Below are 25211 nucleotides of genomic sequence, written 5' to 3'. Positions count from 1 at the left end.
TCGTAAAGTTTAGTGAGACTAGAACATTAAATTCTGTCAATGAGTCTATCATGATGATTTAGATTTTAGTTTTCTAGGTTTTCTTTTAATCATTGTTTTTTAGTGCATAGTCTTTTAGACTTTATTATTTGTTTCTAGGTTTATAGACTTTGCACCATTCCATATTTTTTTATAAATTTTGTCATTATCATTGTGTCTTCAAAGTCAAAAGTAAAAATAAATATTGCTTTATGAATGCATTTTTGGTAGTGATCGACATTGGATTAAGATTATATATATATATGAGTCTCATGGTCAAATTTGGCTGAGTTAGCAACAAATAGTTGAAGGCTAGAGGCAATGAAGGAAGGACAATCAATGTTCTCTCGTAAATCACCAATTTACAATGGGGCTTAATTAATTTTGGTGGCATTTCATTTTCTATACTTTTTGGTATGGTGTGCAAATGTTGGAAAAACTGATTGTATTGGAGAGTAGATGACTATAGAGGTCATTTGATTGTGATGATCCTCTGACTGCTGTACTTTGTTGAAAGATGATCATTCAATGCATAGTTTGCAGACTTAGAGTTGAAGAGTACACAACAAGCTCAACATTCTTAATTCGACAAAAACCTCGAGAAAACTTGACAAAAACTCAGGAAAAAATTGACAACTTAGAAAGAACTAAAATCTAAAATCTCTTAAAGGAACACATTTGTTTTGTAAAATTCATTTACAAAATATATTAAATTAAAATTTAACATCTTGAAATAGAAAATGCATGGATATGTAGTAAAAACATGTGAAAAATACATTTTAACCAGCGTTTCACCTGCAACAACATTTTTACCCATGGTTTTTTGGTTTTTAAAAATGTGAGAGTTAAACTTGTGATTACTTGCCTGACAAGAATAATAGAGAGTACTTGGCAGCTCGGGGATTATTCAAAGAGTTTACTAACTATGATTCAATGAATATGTTCATTGGCAACGGTGATCATGTGCGACAAGGTCTAGACAACAAGATCCAGATATAGTATGGAACATGATATGATTTGCTTTATAGCATTCCTGATTGTGTGAATAAGTGGAGATTTCACATTGTTGGGATGAATAATAACCAATGTTTCATTCCCATTTTGTGTCAAAATGACTAAGTCAAGGGCAGCTTCCAATGGTAGTGGTGGTTGTCTATGTTGTTCAATATCGAGTGTTAGCAATCAGTAACAGGGACTACAATTAAGAACATTGTGTTTTTCTAGAAAGTAATGTAAAACCTTTTCTAGTATGGGTTTTTAAAGATTGTTGATATGTTTATTTCTATAGAACTTTCTTGATGTACAAGCATATTGGCAAACAAAAGCGACAGGGTAAGTTAGTTCATGGATCTTGAAAGGGTTTGTGGGAGGATCCAAAAAACCACACGAGGTTTATAGTTGATGGGTTTTTGTTCACATCAAGTTTGTGGTAAGCCATTCAGAACCATGGAATGAGAGACTTCCTTTTCAATCAAGATCGTGACCCACAAGAGTTGGGCTTGTTAAAGATGGAGGGTGCGAGTTCTACCATTTTCAAACTTCACACCAAGGAGGGAATGTTGGGAAATGTATTATTAATGTTCACATGTTTAATAATGTGTAACAAATATTAAATTGAGAAAAAACTTAAATTATAGCAAATGTTTATTAGTATTATGAGTTGTTTTTTACGACTCATATGTTAAGGAGTTTGTTAGTTGCATCGACTATGATTTGTTGTAGGACATTTCCTATAATATAGGAAATACAAATCCTATGCATATTTTATGTATTTGAATGGAAGTATGAAACATGCAATATTTTGTTTTGATTATTTTGGCATTTTGTTATCTTGTCTCTACCCATATTTCTAACAAATTTTTGTTCATTAAGTTTCCTACTTCTACTTACATTGAAGTATGTGGATTTGAGTCATATCCCTACAAGCTTCCCCGGTACTCAAGTGATAAAATTCTTTTGATGGAATATTGTAGGCAATTGTTGGTTACACATAAATATTGCTGGAGAAATACGAATTGGGAGCTATTATTCCTATTTAGATCTGGCCATATAAGTATTTAAATACCATGGATGCCAAAAATATGGTACCAAATTATTAATTTCAACCTCAAGTTTTATCGCAAGAATAGGTATTTTGACTTAAAGGATTTTTTTGGGCAAATTGCCAAGGGCATGAAAGAGAAACAGCAAAATGACCTTGGATCAGCTAAGAGAATTCATATTCAAGTAGGTGCCAAATGAGTTGGATGATTTTGGTGAGGATATCTTGTCTCATTGATTCTTTTAAGCTATAAGGAATGTCCAAACAGAGTCTTCAGTTGATTTGTCTCTTTGAAATGGCATAGTTTTAAATTGGATGAATAGATCTTGATGGACAAATTTGAAGCATTCTTCAACAAGAAACTGGTAGAATAATCAGGGATTATGCTCCAAAGAAAAAGGTCAAGATTACAAAAAAGGAAATCTAAAGGTGGAGTTCCAGCAATAGTTTAATTTCTTGCAAGATGTTTTTGGCTTGAAATATTGCAGGAGAATTCAAGTTCTTGTAGTGAGTTTTGGGTGAGTATTTGCGGAGTCCATGCAAAAACTCATGACATATAGCGATATTTTGGCAGATGTTAGAAAAACTTGAAATAGACATAGCCCTATCCATCCAAGGTAAAGAAACAAATTAGCATTTTAGTGTTGTTGAGAAAATTGGAGGCTTTATAAAGTGGATTTGAAATTTTGTGCGCTGTCACATACCCACTAGACCCATTCGGTACTTTTGTAACATGCACCCGTAATCTTTAAAACTATTATTAGTTAGAAATGAGATATAATGCAATGTCCTTTTCTTTTTTCTGATATCCTAGTTCTCTAGACGGGCAAGGTGAGAGCGTACAATTATTAGGACTATACAAGTAACTAGAATGCTGCAATATTTAAAAGAAAGATCACTTCATGTGTGTTCAATGGACTGGATAGCTACAAACCTCCACTTATTTGGTGGGGTGAGTAAACATGACACTTCCACTCACTAGATAGGCAAAATACCAATCTCTCCATTTATCTAGTGGGGAAAGTACATACAGCAATGAGCAAAGCCAAACCTGTTGGCGGTATCACAATCCAATGTTACAAAATGAAATGCTTAAAAATGACAATTCTTCAATGGTTTAACCATCCAAACTTTTACCAGTTAGCACATATGCATTACAAATACCATAAAAGAGATATAATTTTGATGATAGTAGAACTGCTGTAACACTCCAAAATAGTGCCAAGTATCATGAACTGACCAACTTAACTATCAAATAATACGATACCTTGCATGAATGAAGTACAATGTTGGTGAAGGTTTTACAACACCTCTTTCTTGCTAATCCCAATATTGCTAATCCCTATTTTCATCAACCAGGAAAGAATTAACAAGAAAGAAGGGCCGCTTCAATTTCCAAACCCAGTAGTCCATATGGCTTGTACATGGCCTGTACAACTGACAAATTACCAGACTCCTTCAAACCAGCAATAGATCATAAATGTTTATTATTCAAACTTTGTGAAGTTAATAATATAATACATTGTTCAATTTTTTAATACCAAAATATTGCAAATTTAGTCAGGTTTTGTGCACAGGCATTTTGTTAAACACTTTGCAGGTAATGAGATATGAAGCAATTGAGTGCTAACATGAAGTTTTCTTCTACTAGAATTTACACTTTATAGTCATAAATCCATCATATCATTGTCTGAGAACATCTAATGGACATTTTGTCAAACAGTTTGCATCAATTCGATTTGAACATAATTTAATAAACAATCGTCATTAGGACAGATTTCTCAAGAGAAAATTCTGATTATTTTTCTTTTCTGCAAAAAAATACTAGAAATTGTGTACATCAAAATTTCAAATATTGATTGACAAATATATGAGCTGCTGTGGTGAACTTCTGAATATAGAAATATTACACTTTACTTTTACAGTTCAAAAAATAATAATGTATCTACTTGCTGAGCTCTTTTCAAGCTAGCTACAGTCAAAACAACACCATAAAAGTTCCCAAGATTCCTCAAGAATGGTACAGTTCTCCTGAAAGTGGTATGCCTCTACCCATGATTGGACAATACCTGGGTGGAAGGTGACAGCTCTTTTTTTGACTGCTGAGCTGGCTTTACAGTCTTCACAATTGGTTGCATTTGATTCTTAAAGGATTTTAAGTCTTCACCAAAGCTTTGACCCCTTCTTGGAAGCTTAGAAGATGGTACAACCACTCTTTGATACCATAGAATAGTGTGACTCAATAATCATTCAATGCCTCAGAAAATTTGATGTTTTTGATTTGTTCTTCCACAACACACACCTCATTGTGATCTCCTATAATGTTCCCATTTTTGCTAGCTTCAGGGTTTGAGGGATTAACCTATTATTGTGATACTCGTAGGCTAATTATTGTGGCTAGAGGGTCTTATGAGGGAGTGGCTTGGCTTGGGAGGGTCTTGTCTTCTCCACAATTCGGTAAGTTACAGGGTGGTCTTCATTTGGCTCATATTGGACTTTGTTTGGGCTTAGTTTTGTGTACTTTCTATTTATGGTAAGTCGGGTGGTGATTAGTGCATTTGGTCACATGGAGAAATAATAGGTGTAACTCCAATTTTAGACAACATATTCAAATGATGAGTATTTTCCGAGTTATTATATTTTCAGTGGTCAAATGATTATTAAATCATTAAATGATTTATTATGAAGTTATAATTTAACTTTATAATTTTACTTAAGTTGAGGGTTGAGTCATCATTGGAAGGGGCCATTTATTTAATTAGTTATAAGTTAATTCAAGTATTAAATACAAAAGGGCAAGGAATTGTTATTCATTAAAAGAATCTAATAGAAGCTTCTAATTAATGTTGTGTTGGTGAAGCTTCTTGAGTGGAGTTTCATTTGGGAAAGAAGTGTTTTTTTGGAGGTTATAAATATGGGCTCATTGTGAAAGGAAAGGCATCTGATTGAATATTATTTACTTTTGTTGTCTTTCTGACATTTCTAAGTTTGTGGATTTCTTTGCCCTTGCTGAAGTATAAGGGTTTGGATTACCTGATGATTCACAGCTGAAGTTTTGTGAATTAAATTGTGGAATTGGCTGAAGTTTAATTGTGAATACTGCTAAGGTATAGTATTTGGTGCATTTTCATCTATTGTTTCTTACTGTGATTGAGGAATAAAATCCTGCAAGAGAATTCTTTCACTGTGGAAAGAAATGAGAATGGTTTCCTATCTCATTTAATACCTGCGATTTGCAATCTGGGTTTGGCATTGAAATCGTGGCTAGGAAGTTGAGAAGTCGACCTGCATTTTGTATTGAAAGCCTGCGTTTTAGAGTGTATTGGCTCTTCTTGGCTGGGCAAACATTTCTCTCAATCTGGAGTCATCATAGAGACACCTGCGTCCACTTTACTGCTGCATGCGTTCAATCTAGAGGCTTGGGATGAGGCCAGTATTGGCTGTGAACAATATCTGGGTAAACATTGGTGGTGTTAGGGTCTGCGCTACTATTATAAGGCCTGAGTTTATCATTTTAAGGTAATCTGGAGATACAGACGAGGCCTGCGATCATAAACAGGTGTGAACATGATAGCATGATGACGTGTATGTGCCGAAGCTGAATCTGCACAATTGGTCCGCTGCAACTATTCTAAAATGCTATTCCTTACCAGGTTCATTTCTTGTAATTATTGATAGCTTTGCAGCCTTATGATAATTAATAAAATTTCATTATTACTTCTGTTGAACGGACATTACTCTAAATCTTGAAATGCCATGTTAGTATCTCTTCTAGAAGCATCTATATCAGTAAAACACAACAACCTCAAATGGTATTTAATACAAGAAATATATAACTGTGCAATTCAAGGGCAGATTTTTATATCTGTATTCTTATTTTATTTAAACGTATAAGGTCAAAGATAACCAGAATTTATGAACGGTAGTTGCATCTATGGTTATTGTGTTCGAAAGTTAGAACATCATATTTTCAGTGGTGACTGGATTGCTTACCAAGCGTTTGGTAAAATGCCAAACCATCCATTTGATAAAAGAAATGGTAAAAGTGAAATTGTTTTAGTCATAGTTAGTTAGGAGTTATTACAGTGGTATCAGAGCGGTTTCCCTCCAGCCTATAGGAATTGGGTTCAAAATTATTTGATCTATGATTTGTTCAGGAGTTGATAGCATTTCTTTGGTTTGGCATTCAGTAGTTATGGATGGTGACAAGAGATTCATTACGGGTAGACATTATACTTGCAGAGGGTGTACTTCACCTAGGGATGAAGAACACGTGATACAGTTTGGTGAAACAATTGAATGTGTTAGTAAATGAGTTGAATCAATATCACAAACATATGGGCCAACTGATTTCAAATCGGAGATTTGAGCAAAGCATGATATCATTTTTTCGAAGAGTGAAATGTGATGATAAAGTGGTGGCTACAGATGTGTGGGACATTTCTTATGAGACATCGCATGAGTTGGACACAATAGATTAGGAGTATGATGAGAATTCATGCTAGGTTGAGTCGGCAGATACAATTGTTGAAATGAGCCCCCGGGATTGTGCTTTTGATGGCAATGTAGTGATAGTGGAGGTAGGAGCATGCAAGGATATTGTACCATTTATAGTATCCTAAGAAGGAAGTGGCACCACTATCATGAATCCCTTCTATGATTATCAACCATTCATGATAGAAGGAATTCACAAGGAACATCGAATATTATGCCTAATAGATAGTGGTGCTACTCACAATTTCATTAATGAGACCACGGTGGTCAACTTGGGGTTGAGAGTAGAGAGCTTTGATGATTCATTGTTGTGCTAGTGGATGGTTTAAAACGGGTTATTTTAGGAGGATACCATTGTTATCCATTGAAGGGTAATTACTTCTTCATAGATGATTATTATGTGGCTAGCATCAGTGGAGGTACGAATATGGTACTTGGAGTGTAATGGTTGAAGTCTCATGGGAGGTATGCCCAAGACTTTAACAAGGAGCTAGAGTTTACTCACTTGGGTAAACACATTGTGCTTAAGGCACTCATACATGCTTATATAGGTGGGCAGCTAAGAATATGATTGTTGGCTTGGGTGATGAGGTTTTGAGAAGCACGGGAAAAGGCAGAGGAATCAGTCCTAATTTTCTGATTACTAGCAGCAGTGATGGGCCCTTAACTTGCAATTACATTAGAATTCCAAATCACATGGAAAGGATTGATATAGATGTTTTTGATAGGGGTACACAAAATACAAGTATGGAGTATGGTAAATCATCGATTCTACCCCATCATAGGACTGATTTGCAGCGCTTGGGAGAGTGGACATAGGGTTGTCACAGAGGCTTAATGATGGCTGGTTGGATAAAGCGAGTCATGCTAGGCTAGTGGCCCAACAAGCCAAGCTCTGACTTTGATCTATTTTGGACAACCTCCATTGATTATAGGCTATTGAGCATAGGATGGCTACTTTAGGTTATTCAGATGCTGAGCACTCTCTTGATGATGGGGGAGAGTCATTTGACAACACACCTAGTGGGCTAGCCACCCTGGAGTTATCTATGACAGGTGTAGATGATATGCATGGGTCGTTGTTGGTTGTATCATGTCTTCTTGGATAGAGCAGCCATTTTCCTGTTGATTGGAGACTACATATGCCTTGTTCCTAGTTGGATTGATTATTGTCTTTTTTAGGTTCGTTTAGTATTCCCCAGGTTTCGATTGCCCATTGTGGTGATTCAACAATGTGGGAGTCCAGAGGGGTTCATCTTGTGGCTAGAGATTGAGTATGGAGGAATTTCCATGAGATGACACTGGGTAGGTAATATGCTTGACATCTTTTGAGTTTTTTGTCCGTAGTGTGGCAGTGAGACAGGATGGCTGTTAGTGTGGATTCCTGAGCATGATGGGATTCATTCTCACTTTATTGGGATGATCCCCATCCATGGATGGATATTTCTATTGTGATGACATGATCTACTTCAACTCCATTTTTTACTGTGGGTTATGCTTTATTTTTGGATCTTCATGAGCTGTTTCGGGTCTTGAGGCTACATGATGTTTATATAAGAGTGGAGTAGCAGCAGGAGTAATCAATGCTCTACATTCAGGTTGTTTGAGGTGGTGGTGGCACAACAATGTACTGCTTATGGACAAGAAATCTCCGAGAAGGGAGGGCTATAATGAAATATCCCCAATAGATATTTACTTGGTTTCTTCTTCAATATAATATTCAAAACTCAAACATATGAAAATGCGTTACAAACCAACAGTATAAAACCAGTAAATTCTCATAAAAGTCCTTAAAGCATGTTATTGCACTATACAACAGCAATACAATAACCAGCATTCAAAGTCCAATCTTAAACACAGTTTAATAGTCAAATTGGCACACTAAGAAAAGAACCTATAAGCACACGTGAGACACCTAACGTGACGTTTCCATGGACAATGGGTTTGCATCCACTGCCTGCTAGCTCGAGGGGCTACGTCCTCACACTGGTTGAAAGCTGAAGCTTTTTGAATAACTCTCGCAAGGGAGAAACTGAAATCTGAATCATAAACTAAGCATATCCGACTAAATGAGCCTCTCTCCTTTTAATCTACAAAGCTGTGACTCTTTGACTCCCCTCTTGGCTTTTCGTCTTACCCTTCCTTGTCACCTTTAGCCCACCTTATAATATTAAATTGCCCCTTTTGAATCACTCTCTCACAGACAAGTTTAATATTATATGAATATGTCTTTAAATCTTCTAATGTCCCAAAAGAGGACATTACATATAATGTCCCCTTTCTAGGCGACAAGAGGTGTGTAGGAGGCTGGCCTATCATCTGGGTTCCCATAGGCCAATGAGATGGTTACGAAACTTATCGGGCGGTTCACAAAGTTTAGCCGAGGGCTCTGGGAGCCAATTTTGAGCTTTGGTCTAGTTTTATTAATAAATAAGGGATTATTTAAATATCTCCTAAGTGAAGTTCTAAATAAATTATTGAAAGTGAATATTTTATTCACTTTATTGAATAAATTCCTTTGTAGGTTTTAAAAAAATAATTTATCAAAAACAAGTGAATATCACAATTTATATCCACTTTACTAATTGATCATAATAAGTGAATAATATAATTAACTTTAGTAATTGATTATCATAATTGAATAATATAATTCACTTCGATGATAAAGGCCTCCAAAATAAACTAAAAATAGAAGTTGCTATTTTTCTCTAAAGCCAATTTTTATTAGATAAACTTGGAGCTTGAACTTAAGAAAAGAGAAATTTGTGGATTGAACATTTAGGAGGAAGAGTTAAGAATGCTTTGGTGGTTATTTTTTGAGCATGATGGTATATAGAATTTTGGCATGAATGCTTCAGCAAGCTGCAAATGCACATTGCAGTCCATACGCGGTTTAAGGACGAAAATCTTCAGATTCACAGGGTGGGATGTAGCCCCCAGGCCACTAGCAATTTATACACAGCATGTTGGAGGAAGAGTTGTGGACAGGAACAACTAAATTGCTAGATTTTCCCTGATTTTTAGAACCCAGGAACAAGGAATTACATGAGTCACAAATCTGTAGAGTTGCAGTGTGAGCTCATCTGGAAGACTTTACTTCTAGCTGCACACTTCCAGATTTGGTCTTTTAGCTGGGTACTGAACGGGGGTAATAGAAATTGCTGTGCGGGCTGCAATAGAAAGCTAAAAGTCATCAGGGTTCTACAATTACACAGCAGCACATTAAAGGGTGGACCAGCCTAATGATGACCAGTCATTATTTGATGCTCAGAAATTTACCAGCAACAACCCCTTGCCCAGATTGAAGTGGTGTTATCTTCCAGCATTCATATTTCGAGTCCTTGACCCGGTGCGATCTTCATTGCAACTGTTGCTTGGCCTAGATTGCAGAAGTAAGAATAAATGTTCCATTTTATCACTTTAGCTTTAGTTCTCTAGATGAGCATTTTATTGATTTGTGAAGTATATTCCAGCACTATTCATTTAGGACAGTTGTATTTGTTGAATTTCATGGAGGATCGCTGCAAATGTACTAAACACTGCCTGATTGGTATGTGTGTTCCAAATGGCAGCGACCCCTTATTTATATCTCATATATAATAATATATAGTATTATCTGACAAAAGCTACCAAACATCACCAGTATTTGGAGTTAGATTGCATCATTATGGAACAAAAATACAAAAAAATCTGAAAAACATTCAAAAACCAAAAAATACAGCAAAATTACCAAAAATTTAGACAACCTTCCAATGCACTGGCCAAAGACATTAAAACCAAACATTAGTATTTTCGCGCAAGAAACTGGATTGGGGGATCTTTCAAGCTTAAGTCACTTAATATTTTTTTTTGATTAAATACAAGTTGTCCACAACCTTAATTTAAGGCAACTATTTACTCAAATTATTTCATTTTTTAATTCTTCAAATTAGCTTATGGGAATAAAGTAGGCTGATGAAGTTTTCTCGAGTGCATAAGCTGAATAAGGGAACATTATACTTATTTGAGAATAAAATAAATGTATTTCTTTGCAAGCTTTCAAGCGTAGCCACAACCAAGCTAACCATACGGCTTCAGATCGTAGTAACGAGAATCGCGGCGATTCACACGATTTGGCAATTTGATTCAAGCCAAATGATTTTTTGTGAATCGGTGAATCGAATCAGCAATAAAGCGTTTATGAAATAAGTTACTAAATTTTAAGGGTTTTTTAAATTTACCAATTTGTGGCTGATTTGATTCCGATTCATGGCCAATTCGTGGTCGATTTGATTCCAATTCATGGCCGATTCGCGATTTGATTCGGCCTTGCTGATTCTGATCTGAGTCTAATTCTTGTTACTTTGCTTCAGATGGCTGTGGCTTAATGATAAGCTCTTGTAGACACTTGAGCAAAGATGGAGGTACAAGAAATGTGCACAAGGTGATCACAAGGATGGGGATTGAAGAAAAGAAATTGGTAAGTGGATAAGAAGATAATAATGTGAAAAAGGAAAGCCAGTTTCAAAGGTTGAGCTTTTGAAACAACCAGCCAATAGAAATGAGGTGGAATGCAATGATGAACTGGTTGAGTGAAGTAAAATGTATAGGGACACAAAACTAGGTTTTCTAATCTACCAATCACCAATTTCACTAGGAGGGACATGTATTGGTGAAAATAATATGAAGCCCACTTTATGTTGACACATATGGAGCTTAAGGAGGCCCTAACACTAGAACACGCCTGCAGCTTCTATTTCTGCGTACATTCTTAGAGTTGCTTCTTCCACACCCTAGCATAAGACAAGATGTGTCTTTGATGTCGCTAGAGTTTCCCTAACCCAAGTTTGTTCCTGTCCACTCCACATGGAGAAGAATCATCAACTTTTGAGAGGGAAAAACATTTGCAGACTTAATAACTGGCACCCTAAGCTTGGGGAACTTTTTATGTGCAGTTGCACTCTTTATGCAAGATGAATAATTTGTATTATTGCTTGTTAGAGGTCTGTGGGCTCCTTGAGAAATTCTGTGTACTTCATAATATTACAACAAAAGACCTTTTGCTCTACTCCTAGTTGAGAAATACTGAATCTCCAACTCAAATTCCTAGCAAAGTAAAGAAAAATCTAGGAAGCATATATCCATTCCCCACTTGACATTCCCAGCTATAGACAAGGCATTTCCTACTTAAAGAGTGTTGATAGTTCATACTCGAACATACCTTTTGACTTTGTTACTCTTTGAGACTGAATAGGAAGCATAAATTTTGAAAGTCTAATTGAGCTCTCAATTTTTTCATAGCCTTGAATGTTAGGAGAGTTTCTGGTTGAACCATACATGGGAAATCATTGTAGGATGTTATTGTTTTAAATCTTCTTTCCGGATGTCCTCATTTTTATTTGGGACTATTATTATAGTCTTGGGGATTACTTTTTCTTATATTTATTATTAAACTTTCTTCAGTATATCTCCTGTATGATTTTCCATTACTTTTACTTATAGATGTGACTATATTACACACTGTTGTAAAACTAATATTAAATCAAATTAAAAAGTAAACTAATATTAAATCAAATTAACTCACTCTGATTTAGTCATAAAACGTGGTAAATAAATTCTATGTTGTATATGCAGTTTTATTGACTATATTTAGGACTTATTATATTGACTTTAAACATTAGAGTCTTATATTCAAGATTGTTTGTTGCTAAAAAAATTGTTATGTACTCTTATATTCCACAGAACTCATGAATTTCATGATAAGACGAGAGAACCTTTTTCCTTTTTTGAAAATGTGATGTGTCAGTGTTTCAACATCTTAGTCTATCCTGCATTTGTGTATTTGTATTATTCATCTTTGTTATTTGTGAGGCATATCATAGTTTTACACCTTGCACATGTCACCACTAATCCTTTCCGATGAGTTTAAAATCATAAGATAGAGGGAAATTTGCTTCAGAGTATGCTGGTTTCCTATATTTAGCATATCTGACAAACATTTGACTTTTGATGCTCAAGTACCTTGCAGTTGGAGCTCATCCACCTAACTGTTCGTTACATACACTTGGTGTACCTGTAACTGGGAAGGGTGCTGTCCAAATTTGGTCCATTTTCAATCCGAACTTGAATGAAAAAGCTTTGAAGCAGCAGAAGGTGAAAGGGAAGAGACAATTGGATAAAAATGGACCTGTTCATCAAGAAAATGGAGACTCAAACAGTATTGGTTCTGGCCTGTTCAAAGAATCTGTAGTTGGGCAATGCTCTGTTTTAGGACTAAGCAAAGCGCCAGACCACGAGATAGATCTATTTGACCAAATGATAGGAAAGCATGGGAATGAAGAAGACTGTATACCTATTGATTGCTGTTATCAACAAGCAGCTTGCAGTGATTCTAAATTGACTTCTCAAGAGCATACCAACAGAATGGATAAAGTTGAGTCCAAGGTTGATGATGATAGTGCTGAAGTTTTAGTGGAAAATATTGGCAGGAATTCTGTCTCTTGTATAGGAATTGTTGGATTAAATGAGACTACTAGAAAATGCATCAGATCAACAGATAGAAAAGTAAACTACTCTACAGCAACACCATCTGTTGATGATACAGGCTCTTTTCCAATTGAGGAAAACAACTTGCCTAGAATGATCTTGTGTTTGGCACATGAAGGAGAAGTTGCATGGGATGTGAAATGGAAACCATTGAGTGAGAAGGACCTACAGAACCAACATCGTCTGGGATTTCTAGCTGTACTATTGGGAGATGGATCAATGCAAGTGTAAGAATATTTTTACTTCAATTTTTGACAATTGTGAAAATTGTTTCATTGATTTAACTCAAGAGCATCTTTTTGCCTGACCATATGAAATGAGCTATTGCTAATTTCGATTTTCTTTATATTGACATGCTACTCACTATTTTCTGTAGCTGGTTGTGTACTGTGCAACATTTTTGGTTTTGACATTGACATGACAATATTTGTCGTGGAATTATAATAAGTTTGAATTTAATGATAATTTGGAATATCAGCCACTGTCATACCATCTGATTTCAATAATATTTTTCTAGATATATTATCCATGATTGAATAGTAATTCTCTTCAACTTTTTGATATAAGACATGGGAATTAGGTTATAGAGAACTAGATCATGTTTATATTTTAACAAGTTTTGAATTGTAAGATCAAGTTTTTCTTGCTATTCTCTGGGCACTAGCCTATTTACCTAAATATTTTAAGTCTCCATTCTGAACCTACAGACAACTAAAGTCAATCAATGATTAGACAAGTTTAAATTAAAAATTTAAACTTATTATATATGGGAACTAGGAACAGCAACTTAATTAGTTTTGCAAGTTTGTTCTGAAGATACCAAGTATGAATATGGAGATTAGTTATAATTGAATCATGATAATTTAAAAATAATTATAAAAAATGTTTAGTCCTTTGTTTGCATTGAGCTGTTAAAGAATGGAAGATAGATACATAGAAGTTAAAGGAGCGATAAAAAGAAATACCTTTGTCCTTCATAAATTATGAAATATTAAAATCCCACGGTTTTGTATAGTTTACTGATAGGGTATTGCATTCAGCACATTCAATAATCTTCCGGTGATTTCATATTACATGGAGCACATCAAAGATTGCCAGATGTCAAAACTTTGGTTATGCTGAATACTCCTCACCGCTGTTTAATATGGAATAATCACGGGGAGAAGTATTCGATAAAGGGTAGACTATTATCATATTATGTGGAGTAGAATGACAATGACTCAAATAAAAGGATGCGACTACCATGAATGTTACACCAACTCAGCAGATACAGCAATGCTATATTATTTGATTAAGTCAAACAAATTGATATACATGATATCCATTAAAGGTTAATGAGAATCAGCAAAGAATGCTAAACTATCTATTGCGACCTCATTAAGGGATGCTGCTGATCAACTAATTGATAAACTATACATTTATAACAATGGACATATAAATATCGATCATCAATCGACTGTTGAACAGCAAGCAGAGACATGCTGATAAACAGTTAATAGCAATAATAACTTGTGATTGGTTACCTCATGATGACATTGATTAACATCAATAATTATTAGTCAAAGGCCATATCAATAAACTGGTTATTTGAGAGGCATGATTATCTTGAAGGGATGTGATTTTGGAAGTGACATATCTCTTGGACATTCAAGGGATGCAACCTTGAGTTTTTGTAGGATATATGATGGACATCCAATCCCTTATCCAATGATCATTGTGGATTTTTTCTTTTATTCATTTATCCTTTATGGATCTGCTCTGTTTAGAGCATTTGCCTTTGACATTTTGGTGCAAGTGTGCATTGGCCATATCAGAAACTGCATCACAGGATTGCTGAGATTTAAGAATTCATATCAGACACAGCATCCATTATTGATAGAAAGTTATAACCAGAAGAATATCAGACACAGCATCAGCAAGTATATTGCTTTCAAAGTGATCAGTACTTCATACATTGCATGTATCCAATTGCATATCAAAAACAGCAATCTTGTTGCTATAAGCAACATAGTACTCCATTGCATGCCATATACTATAAAGAAAGATCAGACATAGCAATCTATATCACCCTTGATGATATTATCTCATTAGTTGTTGCATATATAATCAGACTGATCAGGTATTGCAGCCATTGCTAAAAGCCTAAAAGAAAAAATTATTTGATTTCATAATTGAAGTATATATATCAGATATTGCATATCACTATAAGTGATAAGAATATAAATCACATAGCATACTTAATAATAGATATATCAGACATTTCTGTTGATACACTAATACATATAATTGTACACAGGTAGATTGATTATATCAGGAGTTGCAATTGATTTAGATTTATCTTCCATTACTTGCTTAAATAAGTATTCAGTTGACATAGAAGAAAGGGAGATTGAAGTAACTGTCCTGGCTTTTTTAACTTGGCCAAAAAGGGGACATTACAAAATGAAAAGGAAAAAGAAAAAATGTTTATATACTGGTCCAGGGATGAAAAAATGTCAGCCACAAATCAGTCCACCCATGTTGAAGTATGGAAACGATTGACTTACCACTTTCACAACAAGTCAACCCATTTCCAGAATTCAAAATTATATTTCTGAATCTATCTTGTTACCATATAATAGTATTTTAATATCTTATAACAAAGTCTCACTTTTCTTCCTTTGGATACATCTAACATTGAAACATCACACCACAGCCACTGAAAAAAGTACATGACAATTCTTGGGGAGATGAAAATTATTGTTATTTTAAGTTATCTTGTGATAAGCTTTGATAGAATATTATCTGAATTTCCAACAGACCTTCCAATTAAAAACAATATCTTATGTAAGCATATTAAATACCAATTGAAGATAAGTCTCCTATCCATTAAGGTGGGAAGTAAATTGATGGCCTTTTCCTCACCCTTTGAGATGTGCGTTTGCTTGTTGCTGCATCGAGATTGTTTTCTAGTATGATGAACATAGAATCCACCCTGGTGAATTAGAAGATCACAATATCTCTAACAGCATGGAAACACTCTGGGCTTGTCATGATCAGGATGTTTCTCTACAATCATGGATATTCTTCCAATTATCAACATTGGTTAATATGATGCATGAATATCTCAACTCGGGGAATCAGTGTTAGCTTCTTTTAAGGGCTTCTGGACATTCTTTTATGTTCTTCAAGGACTTGTTAACTTCTGTAATATTCTCCTAAAACAATCTTTATTGTGTGCAATAGAGAATGGTTATAAATTTATACGTGTATGGATACCATTTTATAGTTCTCTAGGTTATCGATTAGTATGATATAGTATTTTCCTTTTACTGATGCACATTTAGGTGAGATTATTACATTTTGTAAATGGAAGTAATGACATGGTATCATGTAATAAGATGTGGAACTAGTTTTTGTTTAGGTAGTGACTTAACCTGGCTAAGACTTTGATTGTAGTATTCAATATTTATCATACTTCTTATGGTAAGTTCAAAGTTGGATAAAGTTTCTTCATCAAAATAATTGTAATGGCTCAGAAATTTGAGGCTCCAATCCAGACCCAGTTTGTGGACATGCAGTAAGAGAACCCAAACTATTAGGTTCAAATATGTGAATTAAAAGTAGATATCTAATAAAATGCAGCTGATACCAGATATAATTACTAAAGAAACAATTTTTTTGTTAATTGAGCCAGCTAGGGTTTTTGGCACTTTTCAGTCTTGAGATTACGAAAACAAATCTGTTGGTTTCTCTTACTGCAATAGTACAGCTATTTCTAAGCTTGTTTCTGTTGGTATGCAAGTGTCAACAATTTGAAAACTAATCTTTCATCTTTGTTTAATTAAGATGATATATATACATACACACACACACAAACAGAGACATACCCATTTACAGACATATACCCACACACAAGAAAAGCTTAATGTGATCATTGAGGTCAATATCTAAAATGCCACCAGTGCTTGAAGTTTACTTTGTTTTTCCATTATACAAGTTGCTTTTAGTTCAAGCCTTTTGCAAGCTCTTGGTTGTAAGGATTGTACCAGTTAATGTTTGCTATGTTGCAAATTATAACTCAGATATTTGTTGTCTATGTTGTCCTGGATCTATCTTATGCTTTTAATGTGGTGCAAATTCCTAAGATAATATATGTCCAATGGTGAGTGTAAGAATTGAAGTTCAGGAAAAAACTGTTAAGGATTTTCAGTATGTGAGTTGTCAAAATTTCTTCGTCTTTCCTGGTGGCTGTCTTGTATTCAACTATCTGATTCTAAACTGAACTAAAGAATTTTTTGACTCTTGAACCTATATATTGCCACTTCTTGTTTTCATATATTACCCATCTCCTCATTCCCTGTTGTTGTGTTTCAGATGGGAGGTTCCTGTTCCAGGTGCAGTGAATATGTCATTCACTTCAACTAAAGCTAGAGCTGGCTTGGATCCTCGATTTATAAAACTGGATCCTGTCTTTAAATGCTCCAAGCTTCAAAGTGATGGTCGCCAGAGGTATGCCATCTATGTTAATGATTTTGGTGTCGTGTTATACTTCTGCACAACTATCTTCACGATAAAAAGAAATCTGCAACTGAATTTACATAAATATCATAGAATAAAAAATCATTCTTTTAAGCTGGTAGTGGCATGGTCTGATGGTTAAATTGTGGTGGTTTTGCTCTTGCCATAAAGGTTCAAACTCCACGGAGGTGGTATTATTGAATATTTAAATGGGAATGAGGTCTCCAGTTTGTTAACTCCATGATTCATAGCTCCAGGTCAAAAGTGTTTAACTCTTTTTTAAAGAAAAATAGTTTCTTCAAATTCTTTGCAGATTTATGTCATAGATAATGCATACCATTTTCTGCTTACTATTAACTGCAATATGAAAGATAAGATCACTTTACATATGAAATCAAACATTGATGCGATATATACTTTCCTTTTAATTGTTTCCAAAGTATTACTAGCAGATATGTACATTGTATGCCACAGAGCACTACAGGTAGTATTTAGTGAATGATCTAGATTTTAAGACATTCTCTCAAAACATTCCCAAGACAAGTGTTATTGCATTGAACATCGTCTTTAAAATTTTAATTCATGTTAAAAATAAGAATTAGTCAGAATTACATTTTAGGAGGAATGGATAGTTGAATTTCTGTATTTAGTAAGTGCTTTTGGCAGTGATGAAGTGCTCTTTGAGGTCAGTATGAAGCAGATCTATATTATAAATCCAGGTCAGAATGAACTTTAAACATCTTACCATAGAATCTTGAATGAAAATAACACCATTCGCTAATTCACCATAACTCTGTGAATATGGAAATATGTACTTCAAGCTTTTGTATTACTTTTTCCATGTTTACCATTACACAAAACAAACGATCTACAGCTTACTAGTTTGCATTAATGCACAATACAGGGTATTCCTTCTATCGAAACTTATAATAACTAGTGTATCAGATTAACAAAAACATAGAGCCCCGTATGTACATTTCCTATGGCCTGATTATTTGTACAGAGCGTACTAATATTATAAGGTATTGCTTACATAGAGAGACTAAAATAGGCCTGTGGAATATCAAGCTGACTGTATTTACAAGCTATCCTAACTAAGAATTTATATTTTATCTATTTAGGAAGAGAAGCACTTGAGAAGCACCTGAAAAGGAGATTCTTATGCAACTGCACCATGCTTGTTTGTGTTCCTGAAGCATGCTTCCGCTGAGGCTTTCTTGGAGTTTTTTGTATTGCTTGATTTCTTTAACTTAGGCAGTATGAACTTATAATCACTGTGATTACCCAAATCTGTAATTGGAGAAATACTCATTTTAGCTTTCTTCAATAAAGGTTCCAACCACTGGTTATTTCTCTCTTTGATCACATTACACTATCTAAGTAGGAAATGCAAATGGAAATCATACCAGGCCATGCCTTATCAAATACAACAGGATCCCTAATTGTCATGATAGGACGCTTTGGAATTTTGGCCAGTTTACGACTGCCTATGGGCTAGTCCATGTATGCTTCAGGGTAAGGAATTTCCAACCTGTTATTGATGTTGAAAACAACATTTTGTAGACCCTTCATCCAAATAGGGTCAAATATGAACTCACACGCTCATACTGTGCCCCACTGGTTAATACCAGCTTTTAGGAAAGAAGCTTTAAAGCACCCAATAACCTCACTGTCTGTCCTCCACGTATTGCTATAATCAAAATGTTTTTCTCCCAATACTCTATTCACTGCCATCCACACCAAGTCATCACGTACTTGTAAAATCCTTCCCCACCTTTCTGGTTTAACAGAGCCTAGAAAAGCCAGAGTCCTATTTTCTTGTGCATGAAATAGGACTATTGCAGTATCCATGATAAACAAATGAAGTTGGAAATTGATACCCAAGAAGATACAAAACTACAAAGCATATAGAATTACAGAGCCGAGAACTTAAAGGAGAGAAGTTTTAAATTATCCAGAGAATTCGAGACAGGGAGTTTGAGAGCTAATAATTATCAAGCACCTTAAAAAAAGAAGATTGAGTATCCAAGAATACTTGAAATCACAATTGTACTTGTGACTAAACCGAAAACGTCATTTGTTAATGAGGTGTGCTACTTCTATTGGCCTTATGGCCTTATCATATGTTACAAGAAGCTTGGAAAGGGCTATCTTCGATGGTAGGACTTATTTCTTTAAATGATCTACTTTGTCCTAGCGATGCTACTCTAAATTTAGCAAGCAATTTTTGCTGCTATTATCAATGAAGATTTCAGAGATAATTTAACAATTAATGATGAGTGATAGCTTTCTAAAAAGGCATGGATTCTCGAATTATCAAACCATCCGCAGGGTGGTTAGTAAAGGATTATAATAAAAGCATGTGTTTGACAGTGATACAAAATGATTGTGAGAAATAGAAACCTAAAGCTGAGGTTTATATCACCATACTACTAGATTGATAGAGACCAAAGGGTAGACATAAAATTCTGAATGACACTTGTCTGTCCTAAGATGACATCTATTAGAATGCTATTATGACTAATTGTGGTAATTAATCTCACCTGAATTACTATGTTTGAATCATACCTCTTTCCATAATGTCACTTCATTAGTTTGCTTGGTTTTAAGACTGAACCTTTAATATCTCAATTTATATCTTGGATAAATTCCTCATATAAAGACAAAATATATATTCTATCTAGTTTAGGGCTCTCTTTTAGCCTAGTTTAAGAGGTTCTATATACCTTCTGATCAAGGAATTAACTAATTGACGGGTTAGTTCACTGCTATCGCAAATTGTTGAGATGAGTTACTAAAGACGAGATAGTGAAAAGGTGTTTTTCTCAAAATTAATATCGAATATTATTCTATGGGACTGCCTAGAGCATAGAGTAAAGATACTCATAATTAGATAGATCCTAAAGAAGGGAAATTCTAGGGAGAATATAGATAATCTTATTGACAAAAAGAATTATTAGGACAATCTCAAAGATAAATATATATGAGACATTTAGATATTGGTAAACTACTATATTAGTATATAAGATTTTAACTTTTAGTTTATAGTTACACCGTCTACTCCTTTGTTAGCCAATTTGTTAGCCGCTATATTCACCGAATTAGTTAAATTATTGTTTTACAATAAAACAATAATTTAATTGTTTATAATAATATTACTTTAATTGCATTGATCAATGAAAGTATCATACCATATAATTATCAAATGATATAACTAAAAAGATGCTTAGATCTCCTTTGTGGAAGTTGTTTGGCACCCCATGAATGATCCTTTTTGAAAATAATCACCTGCCCTTCAAAATGCCAAAATAGAGACCAATTGAGAAGAAAGCAAAGCAACGAATGAAACGAGAGGAGAAAACAATTAATAGCCTCTACTACAAACATTCTAGGGTTTAGAGGAAAAAACAAAAAAAAAAATTATTTGGCACATGTTTTAAGTTTTTTTTCAACGTCACTTTTGACGTTATTATGTCTGTTGGGCCCTTGGATGCATGGGGATATCTGTAGATGCCCACAAGAAGCTCTAAGCACTTCAGGCAACACCCACCTCTTCTTTTGCCTCTGCCTCCACCTCCACCTCCACCTCTAAACGCATTCACATTTGCATCTGGGGGGTGGTAGAGAGCAATTGACAACTAAGATCTATATTATTATATTATATTTCAAATGTTTGATAAAAGTGCCAATTTGTTGCTGTTTATTTCATTGAGTTTTTCGCGAGGATGAGTTTTCCAATTTTTTTGGGTTAACCGAGTTATTGCCGAGTCTCTATTTAGTTTATAAACATTATAAAGCACATTAATAAATTATTGCCGAGTCACATTATAGACAATTCTAATAATTAAAGTAACTCCTTGTAAAAGAATTTCCAATCGCCCTTGGAGATCTCATAGTCCTACATGCAATCAACTAAATTGTAAAGGATTTCGTCTCCACAATGTAACCTCTTTAATTGAAAATTGACGCTACACTTGGGTCCTACGTGATATCTAAATATGACATGCCAACTGCCACTCTCTTACAATGTAGGACCCCTCCTAAAAAATTAGAATTTGTCTCCGATCATTTGAAATGGCTCATATAGCATAGCTGACCATCTCCAAATCTCCTAAAGAATATTGCCCCTCCTAAAAAATAGGATATTGCCTCTATACACTTGAAATTGTTCATAAGCTCCCTGGAAGGCTCCACAAGTTTTGGATGGTCAACAAGTGAATTGCTAATCTCATAAAAAATAGGAATGCATCCTAGCTCTAAGCTCTGAGCTCTAGAAATGCTACATTAACCTCCCCAAAGGCCACAAGACCCCTAAACGGGCTCCCTATAAGCTGCATTAGCCTATGTGAACCTTTGTAGTAGGCTAACCTCTACAAAAGATACTGACCTAGGAAATGGAATCATTACAATAGCTTTGTAATACCTTGGTTGGTAGTACTAGGGGTTTGTCATTGTTTTCTAAATAATTGCTCACTCATTGGGTAAGTAGAAACTTTTGCATTTGCTTCCCTCATTGTGAAGTGGAAAGTAGTATATTTTCTCATCCTATTAATAAGTGAAAGTGTTGTAATTGTTCATCCGACTGAATAAGTGCAAGTGCTTATGCTTATTCTAACTGCAAACTCCATTGAACAAGCGAAGAGGTTTGCTTTTTTTTTTCTTAACATAATTCATTGATGAAGTGAGTTTGGATGGTGTTGTCTTGCATTTTGTCACCACAAAATGTAGGTAATAGTACGAAACTTTTTCAAGCTTAGTTTCTTTCTTTGAGTTTAGTTCGTTATTTAATTGGTTAGTATCGATCAACCAATTAGTACCAATTGATATAATGAATCCTTTTACTGAAGGCCTTCGTCAAGTCTTTTTCGTTTTTCTTTTTGTCGAGCCTTTGCTTGATTTTTGAAGCCTTCACAATCCGTTCTTTGCTTGTTTTTAGTCTTTTGGATTTGCTCATGTCATGCCTTTCATTTTCCCCTTTGATTCGGTCTAACCTAGAGGTCAATCGGAGTTGTTAGTCAATAGATATGGTCATTTTAGTGCTTCAAAAGTGGACATTTTAGGTGCAACAGCACGAATTAAAAAAATGATGTTATATTTTCATTTTGACATTCACTTCTTGAAAATATAACATTTTACTCACTTTTTGTTATGTTTTTAAGTTACTTTATCTTTTAAATTATAACTTAAAATGACTATAGTGCACTTTATGTTATAATTTTACGTTGAGTTACTTTTTAATTTTTCACTTAAAGTGACTATAGAACTATATAGTTACATTTTTAATTTTTGATTTTAAAATCAAAGACTTAATTAAATGTCACTTTAAACTAATGTTTATGTGTTATATTGAATAATATGATACATAAATATTATTTTTGACCCATATTGATGACATTTTTATAAATTTAAGTGAAATACATAACTTAAAAGCATCAAAGTGGACTTTTTATGTGCAAATGCATGTAAAAATCTATGAAAAATGGGAACTTTTCATGTTATTGCATATAAAAACTCACTTTGAGGATACTTTTCATGCCATTACATCAAAAGCTTGTGAAAGTGGACATTTTTGATGCAATGACACGAAAAGTAGAGTTTTTGTTCTTATGCATCAAAAAGGTGAGACATGTTTTAAAACATGTAAGTGGCCTCAAAAGGTCCGATTTTGCCTATCAACACATTTTAAAACATGCAATAGACTTCAAAAGGTCTGATTTTACATGAATACATGTTTTAAAATATGTAATGGTCATGAAAATGTCCTATTTTGAGAAGAAAATGTGTTCTTGCTCCCAAAGAATCCGATTTTGGCTATAACTCAAGATTTTCTCCATGGATTTGAACAAAATCTTTTGCATTTAAAGTGCTTTTGCTTGTTGATCATTTTGCTTCCATCAAAGATGAGTTTAATGTGCTGAAAACCATTTTTGAGAGTTCATATCTAGGGCACATTTTTGTAAAAAACTTCAAATTCTTTCATTTTTGCTCATAACTTGAGTTTTACTCAATGGATTTGCATGGGATTTGTTCCATTTGAAATGTTTTTGCATGGAAATGAGTTTCCTTGCTTTTAAAATGGATTCATTTGCCTCAAAAACGTTTTTGAAACTTTCATGATGAATCACGTTTTTGCTTAAAATGCCCAGATAATTGGGGTTTAAATCCACTTTTATGCGTTTTGAAGCCACTTTTTTGCATTTTGATACATGTATATGCATTTGGGGAAGTCGTTTTTGCATTCACAAGTCAAAAATGACTCAAAAACATGCATTTTTTGGCCACGTTTTTGAAAAAATGGCCCAGATTTTTGCATTAAAAAGTCATGTTTTTATTCAAAAAACTCAAAAAAATGCATTTTCAGCCCATACCTTTGATCAAGAGGGATTGTTTTTGAGTTAGAAATGCATGATATTGTCTTTAGAGACCACATTTTTGGCCTTCTCATATCAAATTCGACCATTGAATGTCCATTACATGCAAGTGCAGAAAAAGTCAAAAGGTTGTTTGAAAATCTGGATTTAAGGGAGAATTGGTCTTAAGTCGATAAAACTTGCTATTTTGGCTCTTTCTCTTTCATTTTTGGCACTTAATTTTCATGTAAGTGGAATCTTTCTAACCTGCTCATCAATTCATGCTTATCTTGCTATTTCCATGCATATTATTGCTTGATGATTGCCACTTGTCCATATATATGCCATGAAAAGTGCATTTTGCCTTTAAAAAGGATGAAAACTCTCATTTTCACACTTTTGGAATTTCCCCAAACTCCAAATTCGAAATTACATGTTGAAGTGCATTGCATCTTGACATGTTTGAGTCTTTTGCCAAAGGCATGTGTTTGTTTTTGTGTCTTGCTTGTTTGCATTTCGGTTTTTTCTCCATTTGGAAGAAATTGCAAGTTCTTTCCCAAGAACTTGAGTACGTTTCACTTCACTCCACTTTCCATTTCCATGTCACAACACTTCATCTCTCACTCAACGAAATGTGATTATATGTTTTCCATCTCATTCGCCATCCGCATATGCATGTAACCCCATTTTCCACTTCCATTTTCACCCATCCCATTTTTCGTTTCCATTTTCACCTCTCTATATGCATTCGCGCCTCCATGAGCAAATACATGCTTTCCCATGTTTCCGCATCTTTCCATGCTTTCCATCTCATCCTTTATCCCTTGTTACATGTTGCATTTACATGTAATCCATTTTCCATGCAATGACATCTTGAAAGCCCAAGTCACATTTTGGAAATCAGCAATCTCCATTTTCATGCATTCCCATGCGTCAAGCACTTTATTGCAAAAAAAAAAAAGGTTAAAGATGTTGATGGAAAGTTATTTTGCATTTACATTTGGACATCATCAAAAGGTTTTCAAAGTGTCAGAGAATTCAGAATGTGCCAATCTACAAAGGAGAATTCATGACAACTTGAACGAGAAAAGCTGGATCATATCAAGTTTCTACATGACAAGGGACAATTCATCATAGTCAGAGGTTATCAAAAGATGCAACACCATGGTTATCAAAGTGAATGCAGTGGTACAAAGTACAGGAACTTCCGATCCTGTGATCATTCGGGATTGCATCGTCAAGAACAAGGCCCTTTAGGATTGTTTCCTTCTTTTCTGTCTTCT

General features: G+C 34.5%; 1 protein-coding gene across 1 annotated transcript in view; it reads left to right on the top strand.

Annotated features, from left to right (window-relative positions):
* LOC149543175 (Transducin/WD40 repeat-like superfamily protein) overlaps positions 1-25211 on the top strand; it is a 268058-nt gene that overhangs the window by 49741 nt on the left and 193106 nt on the right. The window contains exons 5-6 of the mRNA XM_089798064.1: positions 12551-13305; positions 17435-17569. Coding sequence (XP_089654190.1) covers positions 12551-13305; positions 17435-17569 — 890 coding nt within the window. The remainder of the gene's footprint in view (positions 1-12550; positions 13306-17434; positions 17570-25211) is intronic.

This window comes from Cupressus sempervirens, chromosome 8, assembly GCF_028749045.1.
Source record: "Cupressus sempervirens isolate cs-2001-9-10 chromosome 8, ASM2874904v1, whole genome shotgun sequence".
NCBI classification, from domain to species: Eukaryota; Viridiplantae; Streptophyta; class Pinopsida; order Cupressales; family Cupressaceae; genus Cupressus; species Cupressus sempervirens.
This window is presented reverse-complemented; position numbering and strand designations above follow the sequence as displayed.